Source organism: Macaca fascicularis, chromosome 3, assembly GCF_037993035.2.
Source record: "Macaca fascicularis isolate 582-1 chromosome 3, T2T-MFA8v1.1".
In the NCBI taxonomy this organism is placed as follows: domain Eukaryota; kingdom Metazoa; phylum Chordata; class Mammalia; order Primates; family Cercopithecidae; genus Macaca; species Macaca fascicularis.
The window spans coordinates 72,026,248-72,052,874 of record NC_088377.1 but is presented as its reverse complement, the minus strand read 5'-3'; the positions used below and the strand labels follow the sequence as shown (position 1 = coordinate 72,052,874).

The window sequence follows — 26,627 nt, the reverse complement described above, 5'->3', positions numbered from 1 at the left end:
GGAAAGACAGAGAACGTCACAAAGATACTCCTCGAGAAGAGCAACTCCCAGATACATAATTGTCAGATTCACCAAAGTTGAAATGAAGGAAAAAATGTTAAGAGCAGCCACAGAGAAAGGTCGGGTTACCCACAAAGGGAAGCCCATCAGACTAACAGCAGATTTCTCAGCAGAAACTCTACAAGCCAGAAGAGAGTGTGGGCCAATATTCAACATTCTTAAAGAAAATAATTTTCAACCCACAATTTCATATCCAGCCAAACTAAGCTTCATAAATGAAGGAGAAATAAAATCCTTTACAGACAAGAAAATGCTGAGAGACTTTGTCACCACCAGGCCTGCCTTACAAGAGCTCCTGAAGGAAGCACTAAACATGGAAAGGAATAACCGGTACTAGTCACTGCAAAAACATGCCAAACTGTAAAGACCATCGATGCTAGGAAGAAACTGCATCAACTAACGAGCAAAATAAACAGCTAACATCAAATGACAGGATCAAATTCACACAATAATATTAACCTTAAATGTAAATGGGCTAAATGCTCCAATTGAAAGACACATACTGGCAAATTGAATAAAGAATCAAGACCCATCAGTGTGCTGTATTCAGGAGACCCATCTCATGTGCAGAGACCAACATAGGCTCAAAATAAAAGGATAGAGGATGATCTACCAAGCAAATGGAAAAAAAAAAAAAAAAAAAAAAAGGTAGGGGGGTGCAATCCTACTCTCTGATAAAACAGACTTTAAATCAACAAAGATCAAAAGAGACAAAGAAGGCCATTACTTAATGGTAAAGGGATCAATTCAACAAGAAGAGCTAACTATCCTAAATATATATACACCCAATACAGGATCACCCAGATTCATAAAGCAAGTCCTTAGAGACCTACAAAGAGACTTAGACTCCCACACAATAATAATGGGAGACTTTAACACCCCACTGTCAACGTTAGACAGATCAACGAGACAGAAAGTTAACAAGGTTATCCAGGAATTTAACTCAGCTCTGCACCAAGCAGACCTAATAGACATCTACAGAACTCTCCACTCCAAATCAACAGAATATACATTTTTCTCAGTACCACATCAAACTTATTCCAAAATTGACCACATAGGTGGAAGTAAAGCACTCCTCAGCAAATGTAAAAGAACACAAATTATAAAAAACTGTCTCTCAGACCACAGTGCATTCAAACTAGAACTCAGGATTAAGAAACTCAATCAAAACCTCTCAACTACATGGAAACTGAACAACCTGCTCCTGAAAGACTACTGGGTACATAACGAAATAAAGGCAGAAATAAAGATGTTCTTTGAAACCAATGAGAACAAAGATAAAACATACCAGAATCTCTGGGACACATTTAAAGCAGTGTATAGAGGAAAATTCATAGCACTGAATGCCCACAAGAGAAAGCTGGAAAGATCTAAAATTGACACCCTAACATCACAATTAAAAGAACTAGAGAAGCAAGAGCAAACACATTCAAAAGCTAGCAGAAGGCAAGAAATAACTAAGATCAGAGCAGAACTGAAGGAGATAGAGACACAAAAAACCCTCCAAAAAATCAATGAATCCAGGAGCTGGTTTTTGAAGAGATCAACAAAATTGATAGACCGCTAGCAAGACTAATAAAGAAGAAAAGAGAGAAGAATCAAGTAGATGCAATAAAACATGATAAAGGGGATATCACCACTGACCCCACAGAAATACAAACTACCATCAGAGAATACTATAAACACCTCTATGCAAATAAACTAGAAAACCTAGAAGAAATAGATAATTTCCTGGACCCTCACACTTTCCCAAGACTAAACCAGGAAAAAGTTGAATCCCTGAATAGACCAATAACAGGCTATGAAATCGAGGCAATAATTAATAGCCTACCAACCAAAAAGAAGTCCAGGACCAGATGGATTCACAGCCGAATTCTACCAGAGGTACAAGAAGGAGCTGGTATTATTCCTTCTGAAACTATTCCAATCAATAGAAAAAGAGGGAATCCTCCCTAACTCATGTTATGAGGCCAGCATTGTCCTGATACCAAAGCCTGGCAGAGACACAACAAAAAAAGAGAATTTTAGACCAAGATTCCTGATGAACATTGATGCAAAAATCTTCAATAAAATACTGGCAAACTGAATCCAGCAGCACATCAAAAAGCTTATCCACCACGATCGTGTGAGATTCATCCCTGGGATGCAAAGCTGGTTCAACATGTGCAAATCAATAAATGTAATCAAGCATATAAACAGAACCAAAGACAAAACCACATGATTATCTCAATAGATGCAGAAAAGGTCTTTGACAAAATTCAACAGCCCTCCAGAAATTGGGTACTGATGGAACATATCTCAAAATAATAAGAGCTATTTATGACAAACCCACAGCCAATATCATATTGAATGGGCGAAAACTGGAAGCATTCCCTTCGAAAACTGGCACAAGACAGGGAGGCCCTCTCTCACCACTCCTATTCAACATAGTGCTGGAAGTTCTGGCCAGGGAAATCAGGCAGGAGAAAGAAATAAAAGGTATTCAGTTAGGAAAAGAGGAAGTCAAATGGTCCCTGTTTGCAGATGACATTATTGTATATTTAGAAAACCCCATTGTCTCAGCCCAAAATCTCCTTAAGCTGATAAGCAACTTCAGCAAAGTCTCAGGATACAAAATCAATGCACAAAAATCACAAGCATTCCTATACACTAATAACAGACAAACAGAGAGTCAAATCATGAGTGAACTCCCTTTCATAATTGCTTCAAAGAGAATAAAATACCTAGGAATCCAACTTACAAGAGATGTAAAGGACCTCTTCAAGAGAACTACAAACCACTGCTCACTGAAATAAAAGAGGACACAAACAAATGGAAGAACATTCCATGCTCATCGATAGGAAGAATCAACATCTTGAAAATGGCCATACTACCCAAGGTAATTTAGAGATTCAGTGTCATCCCCATCAAGCTACCAATGACTTTCTTCACAGAATTGGAAAAAACTACTTTAAAGTTCATATGGAACCAAAAAAGAGCCCACATTGCCAAGACAATCCTAAGCAAAAAGAACAAAGCTGGAGGCATCACACTACCTGACTTCAAACTATACTACAAGGGTACAGCAACCAAAACAGCATGGTACTGGTACCAAAACAGAGATACAGACCAATGGAACAGAATAGAGCCCTCAGAATTAATACTACACATCTACAACCATCTGATCTTTGACAAACCTGACAAAAACAAGAAATGGGGAAAGGATTCCCTATTTAATAAATGCTGCTGGGAGAACTGGCTAGCCATATGTAGAAAGCTGAGGCTGGATCCCTTCCTTACACCTTATACAAAAATTAATTCAAGATGGATGAGAGACTTAAATGTTAGACCTAAAACCATAAAAACCCTAGAAGAAAACCTAGGCAATATCATTCAGGACATAGACATGGGCAAGGACTTCATGTCTAAAACACCAAAAGCAATGGCAACAAAAGCCAAAATTGACAAATGGGATCTAATTAAACTAAAGAGCTTCTGCACAGCAAAAGAAACTACCATCAGAGTGAACAGACAACCTACAGAATGGGAGAAAATTTTTGCAATCTACTCATCTGACAAAGGGCTAATATCCAGAATCTTCATGGAACTCAAACAAATTTACAAGAAAAAACCAACCCATCAACAAGTGGGTGAAGGATGTGAACAGACACTTCTCAAAAGAAGACATTAATGCAGCCAAAAGACACATGAAAAAATGCTCATCATCACTCGTCATCAGAAAAATGCAAATCAAAACCACAATGAGACACCATCTCACATCAGTTAGAATGGCAATCATTAAAAAATCAGGAAACAAGGAGTGTTGGAGAGGATGTAGATAAATAGGAACACTTTTACACTGTTGGTGGGACTGTAAACTAGTTCAACCATTGTGGAAGACAGTGTGGCAATTCCTCAAGGATCTAGAACTAGAAATACCATTTGACCCAGCCATCCCACTACTGGGTATATATCCAAAGTATTATAAATCATGCTGCTATAAAGACACATGCACATGTATGATTACTACAGCACTATTCACAATAGCAAAGACTTGGAACCAACCCAAATGTCCATCAATGATAGACTGGATTAAGAAAATGTGGCATATATACACCATGGAATACTATGCAGCCATAAAGTAGGATGAGTTCATGTCCTTTGCAGGGACATGGATGAAGCTGGAAACCATCATTCTCAGCAAACTATTGCAGGGACAAAAAAAACAAACACTGCATGTTCTCACTCATAGGTGGGAATTGAACAATAGAACACTTGGACACAGGAAGGGGAACATCACACAGCAGGGCCTGTCGTGGGTTGGGGGAGGGGGGAGGGATAGCATTGGGATATATAACTAATGTAAATGACGAGTTAGTGGGTGCGGCACACCAACATGGCACATGCATACATATGTAACAAACCTGCACGTTGTGCACATGTACCCTAGAAATTAAAGTGTAATTAAAAAAAAAAAGAAAAAAAAGAAAATCTGTGGTCTGCACATGCCTCCACATCCATTGAGTGGTCTACAGTTTCTGAAAGTTTCAGAAACACTAATATAAGAATACTTTTTCTGATTGAATAATTTAAGGATATTGTTTTCTCAGTGACTAAAATGAAATAGATTGGAATTACTAATCAGTCACTTACAATGTAATTTTAAATGTTATTTAATGAACCCGTGAAGTTTTAAAAAACTCATTTGAATAACTTATTTCTATTGACTTTTTTCTATTAGAAAATATATTAAAATTTCTGTTACTATAAACCTATGAATATGAATTTTATTCAAATCTAAATATAGTGCTAATTTAAAAAGATCTCTTTGTTTAGGATTATGAAAGCCTATTCTCTATATACTCTTAGAAGATAAATAACTGCTTTCCAGTAAACTCAATGGGGCAACTGTGACTCACAATCATAACCTATTAAAATATTAATAATGTTATCTAGGTAAAGCTTTTAGGTATCTGCATGTTCAGGTTGTTTAACTTATATAATTCAGAAACTATAAATTTTTATAATCTATAAAAACAATTAAAAAGATAAAGTATCAATTTCTTTTTCTCAGTTTTGAAATACATTATTTCTAGTCGACATAACACTAGAATTCAGATATTGTGGCTATAGAAAATAGAAATGTCATGGTTTGCTTGGTTTTATTTCCTGTCTTCCTATTTCACACAAACAAAGCAGCACAAGGGAAGCCAGAAACGCTGCACCTTGATTGCAAACAAACCGGAACGCTTCTAGAGACAATATATGTGTCAGCATAGTAACTTGAAATTCATGGCATCTTTTATTGAAGGAGAGGCTTCAACAAAAGGCTGAATTAATCAACAAAAGGCTGAATTAATTTGCATTCTCACAACGAGTGTGTAAACATTCCCTCTTCTCCACATGTTATTTACTTTTTTTTTTTTTTTTTTTACTGTTTAATAACATTGTAACTGGTGTGAGATGGCATCACATTGTCATTTTGATTTAATCTCTTTAATGGCTTGGGATACTGGGCAATTTTTTGCATGTTTCTTGGCAGCTTCTATGTCTTCCTTTGAGAAATATCTATTGATATATTCTGTGCTTTTATCCTATTACATTTCTTAAAGATTTAATATATTAATTTTTTGTTGTATGCAGTTTGCAAATATTTTTTTCCATGCTGTAGGTTGTCCATTTACTTTGCCAAATTTCTTTTGCTGTGCAGGAGGTCTAGTTTAATTAGGTGTCAATTTTTATTTTTGTTGCATTTACTTTTAAGGTGTTAGTCTCAAATTCTTTTCAGAGGCCACTATCTACAAGAGTACTTTCTAGGTGTTCATCTAGGATTTTCATAGCTTGAAGCTTCACATTCCGTTTTTAATCTATCTTGCATTACATTTTTCACATGGTGAGAGGTAGCGGTTCAGTTTTTTTCTTCTGCAGATGACTAACCATATAGTCCACTATTTATCAGTACCATTTATTAGATGGAAAGTTATTTCCCCTTTATTTTTGTTGACTTTGTCAAAAATAAGTTGGTTGTAGGAGTGTAACTTTATTTCAAGTCTCTCTCTTCTGTTCCATTGGTCTACATGTTTATTTGTGTAGCAGAACCATGCTATATTGGTTACTGTAGCTTGTAGTACAGTTTGAAGTCAGGTAATGTGAGGCTTCCAGGTTTATTCATTTTGTTTAAAGATGCCTGGGCTATTTGGGCTCTTTTATTCTTCAATATGAATTTAAAACCATTTTTTAATTCTACAAAAAACTGCATTGATAGTTTGACACAAAGAGCATTTAATTTACAAGTTGCTTTAGGCATCATGGACATTTTTATTATATTGATTCTTCAAATCTATGAGCATGAAATGTTTTCCATTTTCATGTGTTGTCCCTGATATCTTTCAGCAGTGTTTTGTAGTTCTCCTTCTACAGATATTGTACCTCCTTGACTCAATCCATTCCTAGGTATATTATTTTTTATTTGTGGCTATTTTAAATAGAGCTGTGTTCTTGATTTTGTTCTCTGCTTAAATGTTATTCAAGTGTTGAATGTTATTCAGGGTATACAGAAATGCCATTCATCTGTGTACATTTATTTTGTATCCTGACACTTTTCTGAAGTCATTTTTCAGGCTTGGGAGTCTTTGGGAGAAATCTTTAACGTTTTTCAAGTAGAGAATTATATCATCAGTGAAGATAATTTGACTTCCTCTTTTCTTATTTGGATGCCTTTTTCTTTTTTCTTTATCTTGTTGGATTGCTCTGGGCTAGGACTTTCAGAACTATATTAAATGGGAATATTTAGAGTGGACGTAGTTATTTTTATTCGTAGAATGCATCAAGCTTTTGCCTGTTCAGTATAATGTTGGCTGAGGATTTGTCATAGATGACTCTTATTATTGTGAGGTATGTTTTTTCAATGCCTTGTATGTTGAGAATATTTTTATGAATGAACATTAAATTTCTCTTAATGATTTTTCCACATCCATTGTAATAATTATATGGTTTAATCCTTTTAATTGTCTTTATATGGTGAGTCACACTTATTGACTTGCATATGATAAACACCCTTGCTTTCATGAAATAAAACTCACATGATTATGGCAAAATAACTTTTTGATTTGTTTGTGAACTCAGCTTGTTAGTATTGCATGAAAGATTTTTGTTTCAATGTTCATCAGGTATATTGAACTATAGATTTTTTTGCCATCTTAACTAAATTTTGGTATCCAGATAATACTGATTTCATATAACGACTTAGGAAGGATTAGTACAAGCTCAACTTTGTATATGTGGTAGAATTTGGCTATGAATTCATCTGATCCAGGGCTTTTTATACTATGTAGGGTTGTTTTTTTAATTATAAATTTAATTTTGTCATAAATTTTTCCTCTGTTCAAGACTTCTCTTTCTTCCTGGTTCAGTCTTGGGAGATTGTGTGTATACAGTTTATCTATTTTTTTTTAATTTTCTAGTTTGCATGCATAGAGATATTTATAGTAGTATCTGAGGATGTTCTGTATTTATATGGGATTAGTTGTGATTTCACAACTCTAACATTTAAATAAATACAGAATAAAAGTTTCAAAAAATTCAACATTTCCTCATGATAAATCTCTGAAAAAAAATAGGTACAGGACAAATGCATCTCAAGCCAATAAATGCCATGTATAACCAAAAAATTCAGAGCTAACAACATACTAAACAGGAAAGGGTTGTAAGTTTTTACTCTAAGAGCTAGAACAAGACAAGGATGCCCACTTCCTTCAGATTTGCTGAATGTAGTACTAAATATTCAAGACAGAGAAATTAGAGAATAAAATAAAAGGAATCCAGACTGAAAACACCAAAAAGTTAAACTATCCCTCTTTGCACATAACATAAAGTATAGAAAAGACTAACACTTCACTAAGAACCACCAGAACTAATAAACAAATTTGTTAAACTTGTAGAATTAAAAATCAACATTAAATAGTATCATCTTTGCACATTAAAAATTATCTCAAAATGAAATTAAAAAACAATCCCATCTACAATAACTGTAGTAACTATACTTTGAAATAAATTTAATCAAAATGTTAAAACACCATACATTATAACCTAAAGAACATACAAGTAAAAATTAAATAATAAATAAATGGAAAAGTAGTACTTATTCATGAATTGGCCTTATTAATACTGCTAAATATCTGTATTACACAAAATGATCTATAGATATAATGCAAACTCTATCAAAATACCAATTACACACTTAATAGAAATTTTTTTAAAAATCTAAAATTTGGCAGGGCATGGTGGCTCAAGCCTATAATTCCAGCACTTTGGGAGACTGAGGTGGGTGGATCACCTGAGGTTGGGAGTTCGAGACCAGCCTGACCAACATAGAGAAACCCCGTCTCTAGTAAAAATACAAAATTAGCCAGGCATGGTGGCGCATGCCTGTAATCCCGGCTACTCAGGAGGCTGAGGCAGGAGAATTGCTTGAATCAGGTAGGCAGAGGTTGTGGTGAGCCAAGATCATGACATTGCACTCTAGCCTGGGCAACAAGAGTTAAACTCTGTCTCAATCAATCAATCAATCAATCTAAAATTTATATGGTACCACAAAAGACCCTGAATAACTAAAGCAACCAAGCAGAAAATAAAAAAAAAAATAAAAATAGGCTGAAGGTATCACTATACCTGACTTTGAAATATCCTACTAATTATAATAACCAAAACAGTATGGTACTTGAATAAAAACAGACACATAGGTCAATGGAGCAGAAAAGAGATCAGAAATATATCCACATATTTAAGCTAACTTATTTTACAATTTCTTCAAAAAAAGGACAGCATCTTCAACAAATGAGGTTGAGAAAACTTTATATCCACATGCAGAGAAACAAAATGAGACCCTCTTCTCACACCAAATATAAAAATCAACTAAAATTAGATATTTAAATATAAGGCTTAAAACTCAGAAATTACTAAAGAAAATAAAGAGTGAAAGCCCATAACATTGATTTAGGCCATGACTTTTATTATTTAACCTCAAAATCCAACAAAATCAAAAGAAAAATAGATAAGTTAGATTACTTGAAATTAAAAAGCTGCTTCATGGAATCTGACAAAATCAACAAAATGAGACAACTGAAAAAATGGGAGAAAATACTTGCAAATCATACGTAGGACAAGCGGTTAATAACAAAAACATATAAAACACTTAAATGACTATACGACAAAAGACAAATAACTATCAAAATGAGCAAAAGGCTTAAATAAATATTTTTCAAGAAAAGACAAATGGTCAAGATATATAAAAAATGCTCAATATCAACTATTATCAGGAAAGCAAAAAGAAAAACTAGGAGATTATCAACTCACTCCTGTTAGAATTACTCTTATTAAAAAGAAAAGAAAGGGTTAGTCAAAGTATGAAGAAAAGGGAATGCTTGCACACTGTTGGTTTGAATGTGAATGAGGAGAGTCATTATGAAAAATGAAAATTTAGGCCGGGCGCGGTGGCTCAAGCCTGTAATCCCAGCACTTTGGGAGGCCGAGGCGGGCGGATCACAAGGTCAGGAGATCGAGACCACAGTGAAACCCCGTCTCTACTAAAAATACAAAAAATTAGCCGGGCGCGGTGGCGGGCGCCTGTAGTCCCAGCTACTCAGGAGGCTGAGGCAGGAGAATGGCGGGAACCCGGGAGGCGGAGCTTGCAGTGAGCCGAGATCGCGCCACTGCACTTCAGCCTGGGCAACAGCGTGAGACTCCGTCTCAAAAAAAAAAAAAAAAAAAAAAAAAAATGAAAAATGAAAATTTGTCAAAGAATTTAAAATTAAACCACAATATAATACAGCAATTTTACTGATATATATCTGAAACAAGTGAAATCAGAATGAAGAAACATATTTGCTTCTACGTTGTTTGCAACACTCTTCACAATTACCAAAATACAGAACCACAGTTCAACATTTATGAGTAAATAAAGACAATGTGGTATATATACACAATGGAATACTATTTCTTTAAAAAAGAAATTTCTATTATTTTCAATCACATGAATTAACCTGGAAGACATTATATTTGTCTAAATGAGCCAGGCACAAAGATTATTTTTCATGATTTTACTTACACAGGGAGTCTTAAAAGCTTAATCCCATTAAAGTAGAGAGTAAAGTGGTGACCACCAGACATCAAGGTATTTAGAAAAAAGGGGGGTTTTGAAAGATGTTGGTCAAAGAATACATAATTATAGTTGAATAGGAAGAATAAGTTTAAGAGATCTTTTTGTACAAGATAGTGACTACAGATCATAACAATGTAGTTGTGTTTTTGAAAAACGCTGACAATGTCACATACTCTGACCATAAAAATGTTAGTGATGTTAGGTAAAGCCTTAATTACCTAGAATTAAGCATTTGACAACATATACTTGCAAATATCACGTTGTGCAGAATAAGTACACATTTATTTATTACAGATGGTAATAGCATGAAAGACACTAAAAGGGCAGGTGTTGCTTATGGTCTCATGACTGGCCACCTTGTGAACACAAAAAACAAATTTGCATAAATATAACAGAAAATGTTTAATCCAAAAGCTGCCATAATCTTCAAAAGTTTTCTAGAGAAAATGACCAAGAAGCTGACTATAGTTAGGTGACAAAGAACAAAAACTGTACACTCACCTTCACCCACTAAAAAAAAATGAGTGAAAAATTCCTCAAAATTGTAATATCAATATAAAAAAGAAATATTATTCCAAATATCAAATCCACAGAGGTCATTTTATTATTTTGCAACCTTTAAATTTCACATTTAAAAATAAAAGATTCTGCATGGAAATGTATGTTGTGCTATATCATAGAAAATTAAATTTTAAATTCTTCACTTACCATTAGCTCTCTTATAAATTAATTTCTAAGATGTATTTTCTAGCATTTTATATTTGTCACAACATATTTGCACTACAGCCTGGGCAACAAGAGTGAAACCCTGTTTAAAAATTTAGTAAGTTTTTCCTTTTACAAACAGAAAAGAAAAAAACAATGCTAACTGATTTAATCCTCTCACCTGTGGACAGTGAATGCCTTTTATCTTAATTAACTGATCAGAAAGTTATATTGATAAGCACTCTCCAGTGAAAAGCGATTTTTGAGTGCATTAAAAATATCAACTTTCTCATCAAAACCTACAAAGTACCATATAAAATGACATGGCATGAAGACAACAGTGAGAAAAGTGGAGCCATCACATAGAAAAAGAAGAAGGGCTGTGATGAATACACAGAAGTCACATAATAAGACAAACGAAAGTAAAGGTAATTAGGAAATAAAAGAACCAAAATTTCTTTTTAAATTCAGCAAGATTTAGCTTTGCAACATGGAAAAAAAAGGTTATCTGCACATGAAGAATCAATATTATTTCTTCACTATTGGTATTTTCCATCTCTGACTTGAAGTTACAAACTAACTCCAGCAGGAATGTTTACAGCCTATTATGGAGCATCTGTTACACAGCAACCACTGTCATATTTGTTTGCCACATTTATATATAAAAACATCCTCATAACTTATGAAGTATTCCTAGTTCTTACCTGAACAAATTGGCTCAATAAATAAATAAACTTACGTCAATTATAACAAGAGAAAAGAATAAGAAATATAGGCTTATATAGGATTCTCCATTTAAAAGAACAAATGGAATGTTCTAACTAAATACAATATAATTAATAAACAATTTTGGAAATACATCTAAAATTATGTTGTGTGCAGTACTAAATTTTATAAAAATCATTCTTACAATCCATGAACAGCTCATATAATAAATACCTCATAAACTATAAAAGAAAAAAATGGTAAGAAACAAGAAAATTATAGGTCTAGCATGACTAAGAGGCAAGTAAAAACAACATTTGCATGGAGAGATTCTGAATCATAAGTCAGAAGATTTGAAAGTAATGAATTCAATACAAAGCAGAGTATATATTTACTTTCAGCATTTTTGAAGTTTTCAGTGGTCTAGTAAATGACTTTATTAAAATATTTGTTTTGTTCCAATATTGCTCTTTTCTTTTGAAAATAGGTACAAACTCACACTCACACAAAAACACTCCATAATTTTCTGGCACCTAAGGTTTAATTTTAGGGTAATATATGTGTATAGTTAACTCTATGTAAACCAATACTAAAATTCTGTTATGTTTGCAGGCAGAGAGACACGTTCAAAGAAAAATACCTAACAAAATTTTTAAAATGTTTAGGCAGAACTCAGAATTTTAAGACTCGGGATTTTATTTATACTTGTATATAATTTTTATTATGCCCATGAAAATGACCCTATAGTCAATAGCAATTTACTTGTACATTTTAAAGTAACTAGAAGTATAGAATTGGTTTGTAATACAAATGATAAACGCTGGAGTTGATGGGTACTTCATTTGCCCTAATGTGATTAATATATATTTATATGCCTGTATCAAAATATGCCATATATGGCATAAATATATACACACACTGTGTACCCATAAAATTTAAGAAAAATATGTTTAAATAAGAAAAAAGAATAAAAATTTAACCTATAGGAACAATGTTCTTTAATTAAGTTCTTTAGTTTAAAGTCACTGGCAAGAGGAATTATTAGAGATGTTAGTCCACTATGTTATTAAACAGTACAATGTCACTATCTTTTACCTACACCCTTGAGTAAGGTGGGATAGGTTAAAGTTAGTGGCGTAATAACACTTCATTGAATGCATAATGGTCTTAACACGTTAAAAAAAAGTTTAATTAAAAAATTAACTTCACAATAATCTAAAATTTTTTAAAATGTGCTGCATTTTATTACATAGAAATACAATTAGTAAGCCGGGCGCGGTGGCTCACGCCTGTAATCCCAGCACTTTGGGAGGCCGAGGCAGGCGGATCACAAGGTCAGGAGATCGAGACCATGGTGAAAACCCGTCTCTACTAAAAATAGAAAAAAATTAGCCGGGCGCAGTGGCGGGCGCCTGTAGTTCCAGCTACTCGGGAGGCTGAGGCAGGAGAATGGCGTGAACCTGGGAGGCGGAGCTTGCAGTGAGCCGAGATTGTGCCACTGCACTCCAGCCTGGGCGACAGAGCAAGACTCCGTCTCAAAAAAAAAAAAAAAAAAAAGAAATACAATTAGTAAAATGATATACTACTAATTTTAATTTAATTTTAACTAAAACAAAAGATATTTTCACTAGAATGCAGAAGAATATTCCTCTGAACACCTCCCTCATACATCAATCAATATTATAAATTAAACACAAAGCGCCTGTCCACTTAGATTTTTATCATGCATCCTACATTGTAATGTCTTTACTCTTCCATAGGAAAGGTCAAAAATAATGCCCACCTAACAAAAAAGAATGTCTCATGTCCTTGATGAAGCAACAATTGATCACATGCTTTTACATGTGAATACAACAGGAATGAAGAGCATGAAGTAATTTGAGTTGAATTACATCACTCACTTTTTAAAAATTCTGTAATTTTTTCAAAGAAAAAAGTATACTTTAAATGTTATTATAACTAAAAATATTTCTAACTCTTTTAAAGTTATATACAAATAATTTATCTATCAACTTTAATTTTGGAGCATTTTCTGTACTCAGCACACTGATTAAGTGCAATGTCTGAAGTGTCAGTGCCTTAGATATTTCTACTGTGAATTCTCTGATATTTACACCCAGTTAATTTTGCATTAAATTTCTTTTATACTTACTGCATCTTCAAAAATATATTTTAGTATGAGTCCCCTGGTGTTTTCTAAGCAGTAGTTCTTGAAAAAATATTTTTCCAAATATATTACATTTGCAGTTTTTCTCCAATATAAACTCCCTGATGTTAATCAAAATTTGATCACTGCTTCAGGATTTTCCTTTAGTACATAATGTGTACAACAAAATCTGATACAAGTAAAGACACTACAACCCTCTTTATGTTCCTAATGTTTGTCTTCAAACTGCTTATATCTCTTTAAAGGCTTATATTTGTCAGGCACAGCAACTCACACCTATAATCCCAGCAATTTGGGAGGCAGAGGCAGGTTGATCATTTGAGGTCAGGAGTTCAAGACCAGGGTGGCCCACATGGTGACAGTCAGTCTCTACTAAAAATAAAAACAATTAGCCAAACGTGGTGGTGTGCGCCTGTAGTCTCAGCTACTCTGGAGGCTAAGGCAGGAGAATTGCTTGAACCTGGGAGGCAGAGGTTGCAGTAAGCCAAGATCACATCACTGCATTCCAGCCTGGGTGACAGAGCAAGACTCCATCTAAAAAAGAAAGTTTTTGTTTTCTGAGTTTTTTACACTAACTGCATTTATAATGCTTTTATTAAGCAATAACTCTCTAATGTTGAGTAAGATGTAACCAGGTATTAATGGCTTTTCCACATTTATATTGGTACAATTTTTCTGAAGGGCTTTCCTGTGCAACAAGGTGTGAAAATTAATTAAAATTTTTACCACATTCTTCACACTTCTGGGAGTTTTCTCCAGTATAAATTATCTTACTTATAATCAAGTGTGACAACCATTTAAAGACTTTGTAACATTCTTCACATTTTTAGGATTTCTCACCAGTATGATTGCTTTTATGGTTAGAAAAGTTTGAAGGTGTTTTCAAAACCATTGTCTCATCTTTTAGGTTTGTAAAGTTTCCAGTATTAATTTTCTTACGTTTAGTAAAGTTTGAGATTTAGTTAAAAGCATTGCCACATTGTTCACATTTGCAGGGTTTCTCTCAAGTATGAATTGTCTTACGTGGAGTAAGGGTTGAGGATAGGTTAGCTTTGCCACATTCTTCACATTTGTAGGGTTTCACTCCAGTATGATTTTTCTTATGTGCAGTAAGGTTTGAGGATAAGTTAAAAGCTTTGCCACGTTCTTCACATTTGTAGAGTTTCTCTCCAGTATGAATTATCTTATGTACAGCAAGGTGTGAGAACTGTTTAAAAGCTTTACCACATTCTTTACATTTGTATGGTTTCTCTCCAGTATGAATTACCTTATGCTTAGTAAGAGTTGAGGACCGGTTAAAGGCCTTGCCACATTCTTCACATTTGTAGGATTTCTCTCCTGTATGAATTTTTTTATGTTCTGTAAGGTTTGAAGATCTGTTAAAAACTTTGCCACATTCTTCACATTTGTAGCATTTCTCTCCAGTGTGAATTATTTTATGTGTAGAAACGGTTGAAGACTGGTTAAAAGCTTTACCACATTTTTCACATTTGTAAGGTTTCTCTCCTGTATGAATTTTCTTATGTGTAGTAAGTTTTGAGGATTGACTGAAAGTTTTGCCACATTCTTCACATTTGTAAGGTTTCTCTCCTGTATGAATTCTTTTGTCTATAGTAAGAGTTGACACTTGGTTAAAAGCTTTGCCACATTCTTCACACTTGCAGGATTTCTCTCCAGTATGAACTTTCTTATGTGTAGTAAGGTTTACGTATAAGTTGAAAGCTTTGCCACATTCTTCACATTTATATGGTTTCTCTCCAGTATGAATTATTTTATGTGTATTAAGGGTTGAGAACTGGTTAAAAGCTTTTCCACATTCTTCACATTTGTAAGGTTTCTCTCCAGTATGAATTTTCTTATGTTTAGTAAGGTTTGAAGATCGGTTAAAAGCTTTGCCACATTCTTCACATTTGTAGGATTTTTCTCCAGTATGAATTTTTTTATGTTCAGTAAGGTTTGATGATCCATTAAAAGCTTTGCCACATTCTTCACATTTGTAGGGTTTCTCTCCAGTATGAATTATCTTATGTGTAGTAAGGGTCGAAGATCGGGTAAAAGCTTTGTCACATTCATCACCTTTGTATAGCTTCTCTCCAGTATGAATCATCTTATGTTTAGTAAAAGTTGAGAAATTATTAGAAGTTTTGCCACATTCTTCACACTTGTAAGGTTTCTCTCCAGTATGAATTTTCTTATGTTCAATGAGTTTTGAGGATCGGGTAAAAGCTTTGCCACATTCATCACATTTGTACTGTTTCTCTTCAGTATGAATTATCTTATGTGTAGTAAGTGTTGAAGATCGGTTAAAAGCTTTGCCACATTCTTCACACTTGTAGGGTTTCTCTCCAAGATGAATTTTTTTATGTGCAGTAAGGTTGGAGGACAGGTTAAAAGCTTTGCCAGATTCTTCACATTTGTAGGGTTTCTCTCCAGTATGAATTATCTTATGTCCAATAAGGGCTGAAGATCAGTTAAAGGCTTTGCCACATTCTTCACATTTGTAGGGTTTCTCTCCAGTATGAATTTTCTTATATGTACTAAGTTTTGAGGATAGGTGGAAAACTTTGCCAGATTCTCTACATTTGTAGGGATTCTCTCCAGTGTGGATTATCTTATGTGCACTAAGGGCTGAGGACTGGTTAAAGGCTTTGCCATATTCTCCACATTTGTAGGGTTTCTCTCCAGTATGAATTAGCTTATGTCTAGTAAGGTTTGAGAGTTGGTTAAAAGCTTTGCCACATTCTTCACATTTGTAGAATTTCTCTGCAGTATGAATTTTCTTATGTTCAGTAAGGTTTGAAGATCAGTTAAATGCTTTGCCACATTCCTCACATTTGTAGGGTTTCTCTCCGGTAGGAATTTTTTTATGGTAAGGTTTGAAGATTGTTTAAAAGCTTTGCCACATTCTTCACATTTGTAGGGTTTCTCTCCACTATGAATTCTCTTATGTGTAGTAAGGGTTGAGGACTGGTTAAAGGCTTTACCACATTCTTCACATTTGTACAGTTTCTCTCCAGTATGAATGCACTTATGTTCAGTAAGTTTTGAGGATCAGTTAAAAGCTTTGCTGCATTCTTCACATTCATAAGGTTTCTCTCCCGTACGAATGATCTTATGTGTATTAAAGGTTGAGAACTGGTTAAAAACCTTGCCACATTCTTTACATTTGTATGGTTTCTCTCCAGTATGAATTAACTTATGTTCAGTAAGCTTTGAGGCTTGCTTAAAAGCTCTATCACATTTCTCACATTTGCAGGGTTTTCCCCCAGTATGAATCGTATTATGTGCAGTAAGAGTTGATGACTGGTTAAAGGCTCTGCCACATTCTTCACATTTGTAGGGTTTCTCTTCAGTATGAATTCTCTTATGTCTAACAAGGTGTGAGGTCTGGTTAAAGGCTTTGCCACATTCTTTACATTTGTAAGGTTTTTCTCTCGTATGAATTCTCTTATGTTTATTAAGGGTTGAGGACCAGTTAAAGGCTCTTCCACATTCTTCATATTTGTAGAAATTCACTCTAATATGGATTCTTTTATGTTGAGTTAGGTGTGAAAGCATGCAAAATGTTTTGCCACATTCTTTACATTTAAAATGTTTATTTTCAGTATGCCTCATCTTGTGTCTATTTGAATTTGAAATTTTATGGAAAACTTTTACATATTTATCACATTGAAATATTTTGTTCAAGGTAGTTTTCAAACATTGGTTAAGTCCACTATAATCTCCTTTGTGCTGCTTACACTCAACCACACTTTTACAGCCTTTTCTTAACTTTAAATTCTCATATCCACATTTTCTGTATCTTCTTAGGGTCACTTTTTGGAAAAAATCTCTTACATTCTGCTCTGGCCAAAGGTGTTGGGCAAAATAATAAAACATAACTGAAAGAAATAAAAATAACAAAGTACTTCACTTGCTCAACTCAGATGAATATACTTTACAAATCTAACCCATAAAGTTACACAAACTACATAAGCAAGATGGCATAGCAAAATACCACAGGTTTGAATTCCTTCATAGGCACATAAATGTAACAAAAGCATACTGACCAAAATGCATTTGTGGAAAATTTATATATGAGTTAAGTGTGTGTAGTGTTCCAGGTTAGCACAATGCCAAAAGCCACATCAAAGGAAAAGAAAAGTCTGTTACATTTACCCAACACAGTTCTTTCTGTTTCTCAATATAACATAGTGTCTTTAGAAGTAAATGACCAACTTTTGCTTTCTTTTTCAAAAGACAAGAAAAATAACACACCCACATCTTTATTTCTGGCTTTATTAGGAGCTTTTGCTGACACTGGTTTCTGTCTCCTACAACATAAAGTGCAAAAATTAACAGTGGTATACTTTGGAATGACATTTTGAGTCTACTGAGATCAAAGGTAAATGTTACAGCAGGAAAGAGACTATACTACAGACAGAGAACAGTTGTAGCAAGTGATGACTATTAAGAAGAAACATGAATAAAGTCTTTTAACTAAAAAACAACTAGAACATTTCAGACAAGACACATCCTAAGAACATATTTGAAAGACTCTCAGGATCTCTAGCTAAGACAAACGGTTTCAAACGTTGCCAGGACAAAGCTACATTATAGACACTGTGATAGGTAGCTTGTTTTCAATGTTCAAATTTCAATTAAAGATTACAATGTATACAAAATTTTAGGGCAACATAGCTCTATCAAATATTATAAAATTTTCAGAAAGCAACCATTAAAAAAAATTAATTTTAAAAAGTTAACATAAATTGAATAATACTCCATGAATGAAATAGGAACACAGACAACTATTAAAAATCAGAAAAATTGGGATAACAGAAATATTAAAAATATCAAAAAACAGAAATTGTGAAGGTAGAAAATAAAATACAAAAAAGGAACTGAAATATTATAAGAAAAAATGATGTAAAAATGAAAAAGCTTAACAAAGAAACTAGATACATGCAAAGATATTTACAATAAGAACATATATAAGCACAATTTTAAAAGTCACAGACAAGAGAATCTTGTGAGTTTCAAGATAAAAATGATGTGTTATTTATAAGAATAGTCTTATGAGGTAATGAGTGAATTTCTCAAGAAAATTTTGCAGGCCAGAAGGGAACTGTGTGACATTGTCAAAGTCCTGAAGAAAATAGCTGTAGCAAATACCAGCAGCAAATCTGTCCTGCCAAATAAAAAGAAAAAGCCAATCCAAAATAGCCAAATCCTGAAAACGTATACTGGCACTGCGTATGCCTTACATATGCAACTATATTTCAAAACCATAGTAGTAAAAACAGAATGGAATACACAGAAAAATAAACAACAACAACAACAAATAACAATGGAACAGAAACCACTACTCACACATTTCAGACTTGATGCAAAAAGAATTTAAAAAACTGTTTAACGTAGAGTTTCTCAAAATTATGCACATTTGTGTATCCCCAAAAACAACAACAACAACAACAAAAACAGTCAGATTGTGCAGTCTTTTATATCCCATGAAGAGGACATTGGCTTTCACTGTGAAACTGAAGACAGATCACTAAAGGGAAAAAGGAATCCTTAGAGAACTGAAAAACAAGACAGAAAATGTCCTATGCGAGAGAAAAAAAAAAAAACTCAGGTTTTCCAGAAACTATTTCCTTTGGAACACAGCTTACCAAATCACATTTTAAGCAGTGTCCTTCTCCTTGGCCTTTTGACCTCTTCTCTGTACCATCTGTGTATTCACTCACTTACCTGAATGTTTAGCTACCATCTCAGGTCTCTTCATATCCCAGGGCTCTTTTTCTTGCTCCAGACAGCTAATCAGGTCTGGCTTACAGATAGCAATACCTGTTTTATTGAAAATAAATAACATAAATCTTGCACATATTATCCAATTACCAACCTAGTAGTGTGCTCAGTAAAGAGAATGTAATAGAATATTCTAGTACATTAATCCCCAAATGCTAATTTATGACAAAAATTTCTAAAGATTTAGAAAATATTTTAAATTTGTAGTTTCTTAATTTCACTACCTGGTACTGAATCAAAACAATTGGTGTTGGGAGTTAGATTTTAAGGTATGGGCAAAAATATTTTATGCCAATAAATTTCAAAAATTACCACTAATCAAGACGGAATGATAAAGATCAGCTCAGGAATGCAGAAAGTTATGGTAAAGATGAAATATCTTGAAGAAACTATTTTCTACAATGACAAATCTAAAAGATTTTTTTTGAAAACAGAGATCCGAAACTCATTTATGCAAAGCATAAATCACCAAAAAACATTCTAGAAAAAAGAGAAATAAAACCTTTAGGATATATTAGAAAATGTGTATTGAAGTTACCCTCACCCAAGAAAACCAGGTTTCTGTAGTTCTCTAACATCACATGCCTATATAAACTCTGCTGTGCACTGTCCAGGCACTGCCACTCCTCCAAAGAGAATTCTATGGCCACATCCATAAACGTCAATGGTCCCTGAAAAACACAAAAACACACACACACACAAAATCACATACATTTGCCAAGTGACCATGGGCGTAATTTTAAATTTCAAAGTAAAATAAGACAGTAAAGAAAACTGGTTCTGACTTACAGGAGTGAATGAAATTATCCCTAAAATAATTCTTAACATACAAATATTTTCTAATGTATTATCTAACCCTGAGAAAAGAAAGTGGCATAAGAGCCACAACATCTGTGTGTATATATGGTACTTTTCCGGTTAATAGAGTATAAATTAGGGCATAAACACAAACATGTCTATTTTTAAATGCTATATGTGCATCATACAGAATGAGTTGTGTATATTTTTGAGATGAAAAAGACATGTTGAGTTAAAAGGCGCCTCACGGCCGGGCGCACTGGTTCAAGCCTGTAATCCCAGCACTTTGGGAGGCCGAGACGGGTGGATCACGAGGTCAGGAGATCGAGACCATCCTGGCTAACACGGTGAAACCCCGTCTCTACTAAAAAATAAAAAAAACTAGCTGGGCGAGGTGGTGGGCGCCTGTAGTCCCAGCTACTCCGGAGGCTGAGGCAGGAGAATGGCCTAAACCTGGGAGGCGGAGCTTGCAGTGAGCTGAGATCAGGCCACTGCACTCCAGCCTGGGCAACAGGGCGAGACTCCGTCTCAAAAAAAAAAAAAAAAAAAAGGTACCTCACAAATTTTAATGTGTACGATAAACTTGAGATCTTGTTAATGCAGATTATCTTTTCAGAAGATCTGGAATCGTTTGATATTCTAAATTTCTAACAAGTTCACCAGTAATGTCAATGTTTTTGGCCCACTTACTGTCAAACATCCAGTAAGTGGATGAGCCCATGTTTTTCCCAGTTTCTCTGGCCTGTAAAAAGGGATGACAGTTTTCATTTTCCTAAGGCAGATACATGCACAGAAAATCTAAGGCAGCTGCCAGATTAAATGTTATGGTTTATGCACATCAGCAGCATAAAGATACTTCATAATGAAGAGAAAAATAATTACAGTAAAGAAATCTGTCCAAGAGCTCTTTAACCAAGTGAATCATTAACATCAACTGCACTAGGACAAATTTTTGTAATGTGCTGATGCACACAGAAAAATGCAGCATCACTGCTGTGATACTGATCTCAAAAGTAAATTAGAGTTTGAATTTAACCACAAAAAAATTAGTTTTATGGGAACTTCAAGATACAGATAATTCGTATGTTCTGTAATTTTTAATAGTGATTTTAAGTAGTCTTTCTTTAGCACCCTAAAGAGCAGGTATCCATCTCCTAATAATTTGTTTCAGAACTTTCTGGGTAATAAATGCCATTCTGTTTGAAAGAACATTTTGTTAATCGTGTTCTGCATAGAGCTAATGGAGAACAGAGATGGAACCGCAACATTACATGTTCTCCTTCTTTACTAAAGACCCCAGCTTTTCCCCAATAGGAATCTTGAGTAGTCACACCTTCCCATGTTCAGCAGCCACAGAGGGAACATTTTTCATGTTGCAGATTATAAATTCATAATGAGATTTCTACATAGCATATAAAGAGCCATGACGTAGAGATGTAGAGAAGCCTCTGGTACGTAGGAAAAAGCATTTTTCAGGGACCCTTGACTATCACAAGAATTTTTAAAAGTAGTTAAAACAAACTCATTAGGGAGAAACAACACAATTAGAGAAGTAAAGGTTTGCAAGAACTAAACGCATGGCATCCCAGGAGGCAGAGTGGACACAGCTCTCGATCTGAGACACGTTAAGCTAAAAAAAAAAAAAGGCCATTTTTTCCTCTTTCTCCTCTTTCTCTGGGATTCCTTTTAAGATGAGATTCTATGGACAAATTACACCTGCATGTTGGGAATATGCTTTTAAAGGTGTCAGCACCACCTGTTTACTTGCTACCACCACACCCACAAGCAGAAGGATCAAGACCTGCAAAAAAGTCCACCCATTTTTGTCCTTTATAACAGAAGAAATTCAGGAAAAATAATCTGCTCCATGGAAATAAAAATGTAAGTTTCCGATCAGGTATGGTGGCTCACGCCTATAATACCAGCACTTTGGGAGGCCGAGGCAGGCGGATCACGAGGTCAGGAGATCGAGACCATCCTGGCTAACATGGTGAAACCCCATCTCTAGTAAAAATACAAAAATTAGCTAGGTGTGGTGGCGGAGTCCCAGCTACTCTGGAGGCTGAGGCAGGAGAATGGCATGAAACCAGGAGGTGGAGCTTGCAGTGAGCAGAGATCACGCCACTGCACTCCAACCTGGGCAACAAAATGAGATTCTGTCTAAAAAAAAAAAAAAGTAAATTTCCCTGTTCCTGTCCTAATGTGCCCTCCACTGCCACAGACACCAGTAATTTCTGCTACGGTAATGGAAATATGGGCCACACTGCCCTCTTCCTACCAAATCCAAATAGGTACAGCCCTGTGACCACCCTTTATTGCAAACGAAAACTTAACTCTCAGGCTGGGCACAGTGGCTGACAACTCTAATTCCAGCACTTTGGGAGGCAGAGGGAAGTGGATCACTTGAGGCCAGGAGTTCAAGACCAGCCTGGCCAACATGGTGAAACCCTATCTCTAACAACAACAAAAAATTAGCAGGGTGTTGTGGTAAATGCCTGCAGTCCCAGGTACTTCAAAGGCTGAGGCAGGAGAATCACTTGCACCTGGGAGGTGAAGGTTGAAGTGAGCAAAGATCATGCCACTGCACTCCAGCCTGGGTGACAGAGCAAGAGTGGGTCTCAAAAAACAAAACAAAACGCAACTCAATTCACATGAATGTATCTTGAACAACTCATACCTGATTCTGTCCTCACCTTGGAGTCACATGAGAAACTTAACTAAAACAACATGGATGCTTCCACCCAGAGTAATAAACATGTGGAAAGGGCACGAGTAAAGAAATTTCTGCAAATTGGTCATGTAATCCTAATTAGAAGCCTGGGCTAATAACCACTTAGCTAAGCATTGCCTTCCAAGCATTGAGCTTATAAATCACTCGGTGATTTTGGCCCCACTCTATGTAATGAGATTCTGCAGGTTTGGAAAGGGTTCATGAATGGGTGTTTCAAACAAGTCCCCTGTGAATGCTCCTCCTGGGCTCGTTATTAGCATTAGTTAGAGAAAACAGGCACAGCACAGTCCCTTACACTCAGCATTCTTGTCACGACACAAATACTTCTATGACAAATGAAGACAATCAACTTTCATATTCTTTGCTGGCTCTAAAGTTTACAGAACAAACAGAAGGCAGCCGTATCTGAATAAATCTGCATTTGAAAAACATTTTCACATGTACTAATGCAATGCTTATAAAGCAGGTACTGTGTGCTGAAGAGGATATTACAGAGCACTTTACTGGGAATTACACATGTGATTTAATCCTCACAACACCTTGGGAGCTGGTACTAAATGTTTAATAATTCTCAGGATTTACATTAAAAGTGCAGCATTTTTATTTGTTCTGTTTCTCTGTCACTGATTTTATTTAAAAATGTACAGAATAAAAGCTAAATACAGACAGAGGAGAAGGATACAAAAAGAAAAAGTTTAATGTAGCTTAAATAAATTTTTATTGTGTTTGTATTTTTTTTGTGTGTGACTTGTGGAGCAACTACTGCATCTGCAGGAATAGAAAACAGTTTGCTAAATGGAATATCTCTGCAAGCACTGGTTTTAATAAAAATTTAAAAATTAAGATTCATACATTTTTTTCTATTTATCTGCTTTTGGGTTTCAGAAAATTGTGTGCACTGGCTCTAGAAAGGCTGCAGGATTCACTATCCAATACTCTGATCTCTTCTAATCAGTTCTGTGAGACAAGGCTCCAGGGTGGGGCCAGACCTAAATAAGGCCTCCAAAAAGGGTGAATCTGAACAGGGCTGGGGCAGAGAGTGGACCCTATATAGAATTCTGCTCTCTATGCCCCTGGGGTATTTCCAGTTCTGTTTTTCCTAAGTTTACCTAAAAGAAAACTAAATCACACAGTTGTGAAATTTTAATCTTTTGTAGCCACTGCCCTGTTAATTTTGTAACATATGCTAATAAGCAATTTAAACAAATCTCTTAGGGTTTTGTAGGGTAATTTTATTAGAAGATAAATATGTATTCTTAGCAAGGTATAAGAAATAAGAATAATAAAACAACGCTTTTGTCCGTAAACATCCACTCAAATGATGACATCAGAAGTTACAAAAATATAAAGAAAGTTGCCCAAATAAACCCCCCCTTTTTTTTTTTTTGCACACATCTATTCATTGTGCTAACCATATGATGCTTAATTCAACCAAGTTGAATTCAGTTACTTGTCTAAATTAACAGTTTCTGGATGGTAGGGACAATAATGCTTCATCTATTTTTCTAATGGCCATATGAAATGGTAGCAATTAGTTTATCTGTTTGAGTCTCCAGACCTCTTCCTTGTTTTTCACTGACGTACCAGGAAACTGGAGAAACTCTCATCTGGGTACCAAGCAAAGACATCTCTTGTATGAGGGGAGGGACAAACACAGGATGACTCATTTCTCTTACACTGAGAGAGAAGCTGAATTAACTGTTTTTGTCAGCCTGACACAGTTCTGCTGTGGACATCCTCAAATGTCTGAGAGATGCCTAGGTGATTGTGAGAAGATTCCCAGTGACCCTGGGCTGATTGCTTAAGGATAAGCTAAGCAGGGAAGACTCAGGCTGATTCTAAATAGAAAATGGAACTGCCCTGGTGGACCTCCAGAACCTGGATCACCTGTCTTGATTGGCAAGCTCTTGGGTAGGAAGGACAAGAATACTCCAGTATCCTATTTTACAGGTAGGTATAGTTGTGGTCATGGCTCTGGATACTTTGTGACCTTGATCTCTCACTCCTAAGATGCCTGTTTACACTTACAGATTCTGCCATCAGATTCTATTTACATCTGGAGCCTCTTACATTACTGTAGCAGGTCATTGAACAAGATCTGAAAACTTCGGCCGGGCGCGGTGGCTCACGCCTGTAATCCCAGCACTTTGGGAGGCCGAGGCGGGCGGATCACAAGGTCAGGAGATCGAGACCACGGTGAAACCCCGTCTCTACTAAAAATACAAAAAATTAGCCGGGCGCGGTTGTGGGCGCCTGTAGTCCCAGCTACTCGGGAGGCTGAGGCAGGAGAATGGCGTGAACCCGGGAGGCGGAGCTTGCAGTGAGCCGAGATCGCGCCACTGCACTCCAGCCTGGGCGACAGAGCGAGACTCCGTCTCAAAAAAAAAAAAAAAAAAAAAAAAAAAGAAAACTTCAAAGAGCCACGCTCTTAAAGAGGGGGCTTTAAGATGTCTATGTTGACATCTCACAATGCAGAAAATGCCTCCTGCTGGTTTCCTGTACATTCTCAATCCAAAGTCTGGCCCTGCTTTGTAAATATTAGGCAGAGGCCAGACCTTTTATGCAGATTCTAGGTCGAATCAACCTGGCTCTGCATTCTTGAGTGTTACAGCAAGCAGAGTACAACAAAAAAGAGATTCCCTCTTAGAGGCTGCTCTAGCACATTCTAAATGATATGTCTACCTAAAAGGAAATCACTGATGCAACATGAATAGTTCATTTGAACCAACCCAGAGGATTGTAACCTGAGGATTGTAACCTGGGAGCAAAAATTCAAGTTGCCTGGAATCTACACTTGGATGAGCAGCAGTTACAAGTGGATTTGTGAAGGCAAAATGAGAGGACAGAGAGTGGGCTCATACATATTGGTTTGTCAGAAATTCTTTTTATTCACAAAAATTAACATTGACTACTAATTGGATATACATTGTTAAGCTATAGGGTGTGAGTTATAGTGTCCAGCATGTCATTATTAGTTTAATTTATACCTACTTGTGGCAATAGCAAGCAGTTTCAACAAGTAAATACACAGTTCAAAGAAGGGAGAAAGGCATAGCTGTGGTCTAATTTTAATGTCTCTTTGAGCCTTATAACTAAAATAATTTGCATTTCTCAAATAAAGGTTTTTTCCCCCCCAAATCTCAAGACCGAGATTCAGAATTTGGAGCTGCAAATTTAGGTCCTGGATGGGTGGAGTAGCAACAGGTGTCATCTACACATTTGTGGGCATTTTAAAAAGAGGAGAAAGGGGAAAGTGGAAAGTCTCATGCCTACATGTCTAGTCAATGCATGAATGTTACTCTAACTGGGTTTCTGGGCCCCATGGTCTCTGAATCAGCTTAAGGTCTAAAGACACAAGAGTCACTGAAAGAGGTAAAATGGTTGATTGCTGTTCTGTGAAGTATTTAGACATCCGGTCTAGCTTCTCTAGATGTGATTATACAGGACTAGATACCAAATAGGCAGAGGCACGATCTGCCTGCATATTCAGGGGACAGCATGCATTTTGCAGAACAATTGTGAGTTGACTGGAAACC

General features: G+C 35.5%; 1 protein-coding gene and 1 long non-coding RNA gene across 2 annotated transcripts in view; one reads left to right on the top strand and one right to left on the bottom strand.

Annotated features, from left to right (window-relative positions):
- Positions 1-11,005: 11,005 nt before the first annotated feature.
- The window catches only part of LOC102119566 (uncharacterized), a 45,842-nt gene continuing 30,220 nt past the window's right edge, over positions 11,006-26,627 (bottom strand). The window contains 5 exon segments of the mRNA XM_065541901.2: positions 11,006-14,783; positions 14,950-16,646; positions 16,649-17,656; positions 19,506-19,601; positions 20,107-20,233. Coding sequence (XP_065397973.1) covers positions 14,679-14,783; positions 14,950-16,646; positions 16,649-17,656; positions 19,506-19,601; positions 20,107-20,233 — 3,033 coding nt within the window. The 3' untranslated portion in view covers positions 11,006-14,678.
- The window catches only part of LOC141409848 (uncharacterized), a 32,081-nt gene continuing 30,245 nt past the window's right edge, over positions 24,792-26,627 (top strand). Inside the window, exon 1 of the long non-coding RNA XR_012432370.1 lies at positions 24,792-25,041. This is a non-coding gene — a long non-coding RNA (uncharacterized lncRNA). The remainder of the gene's footprint in view (positions 25,042-26,627) is intronic.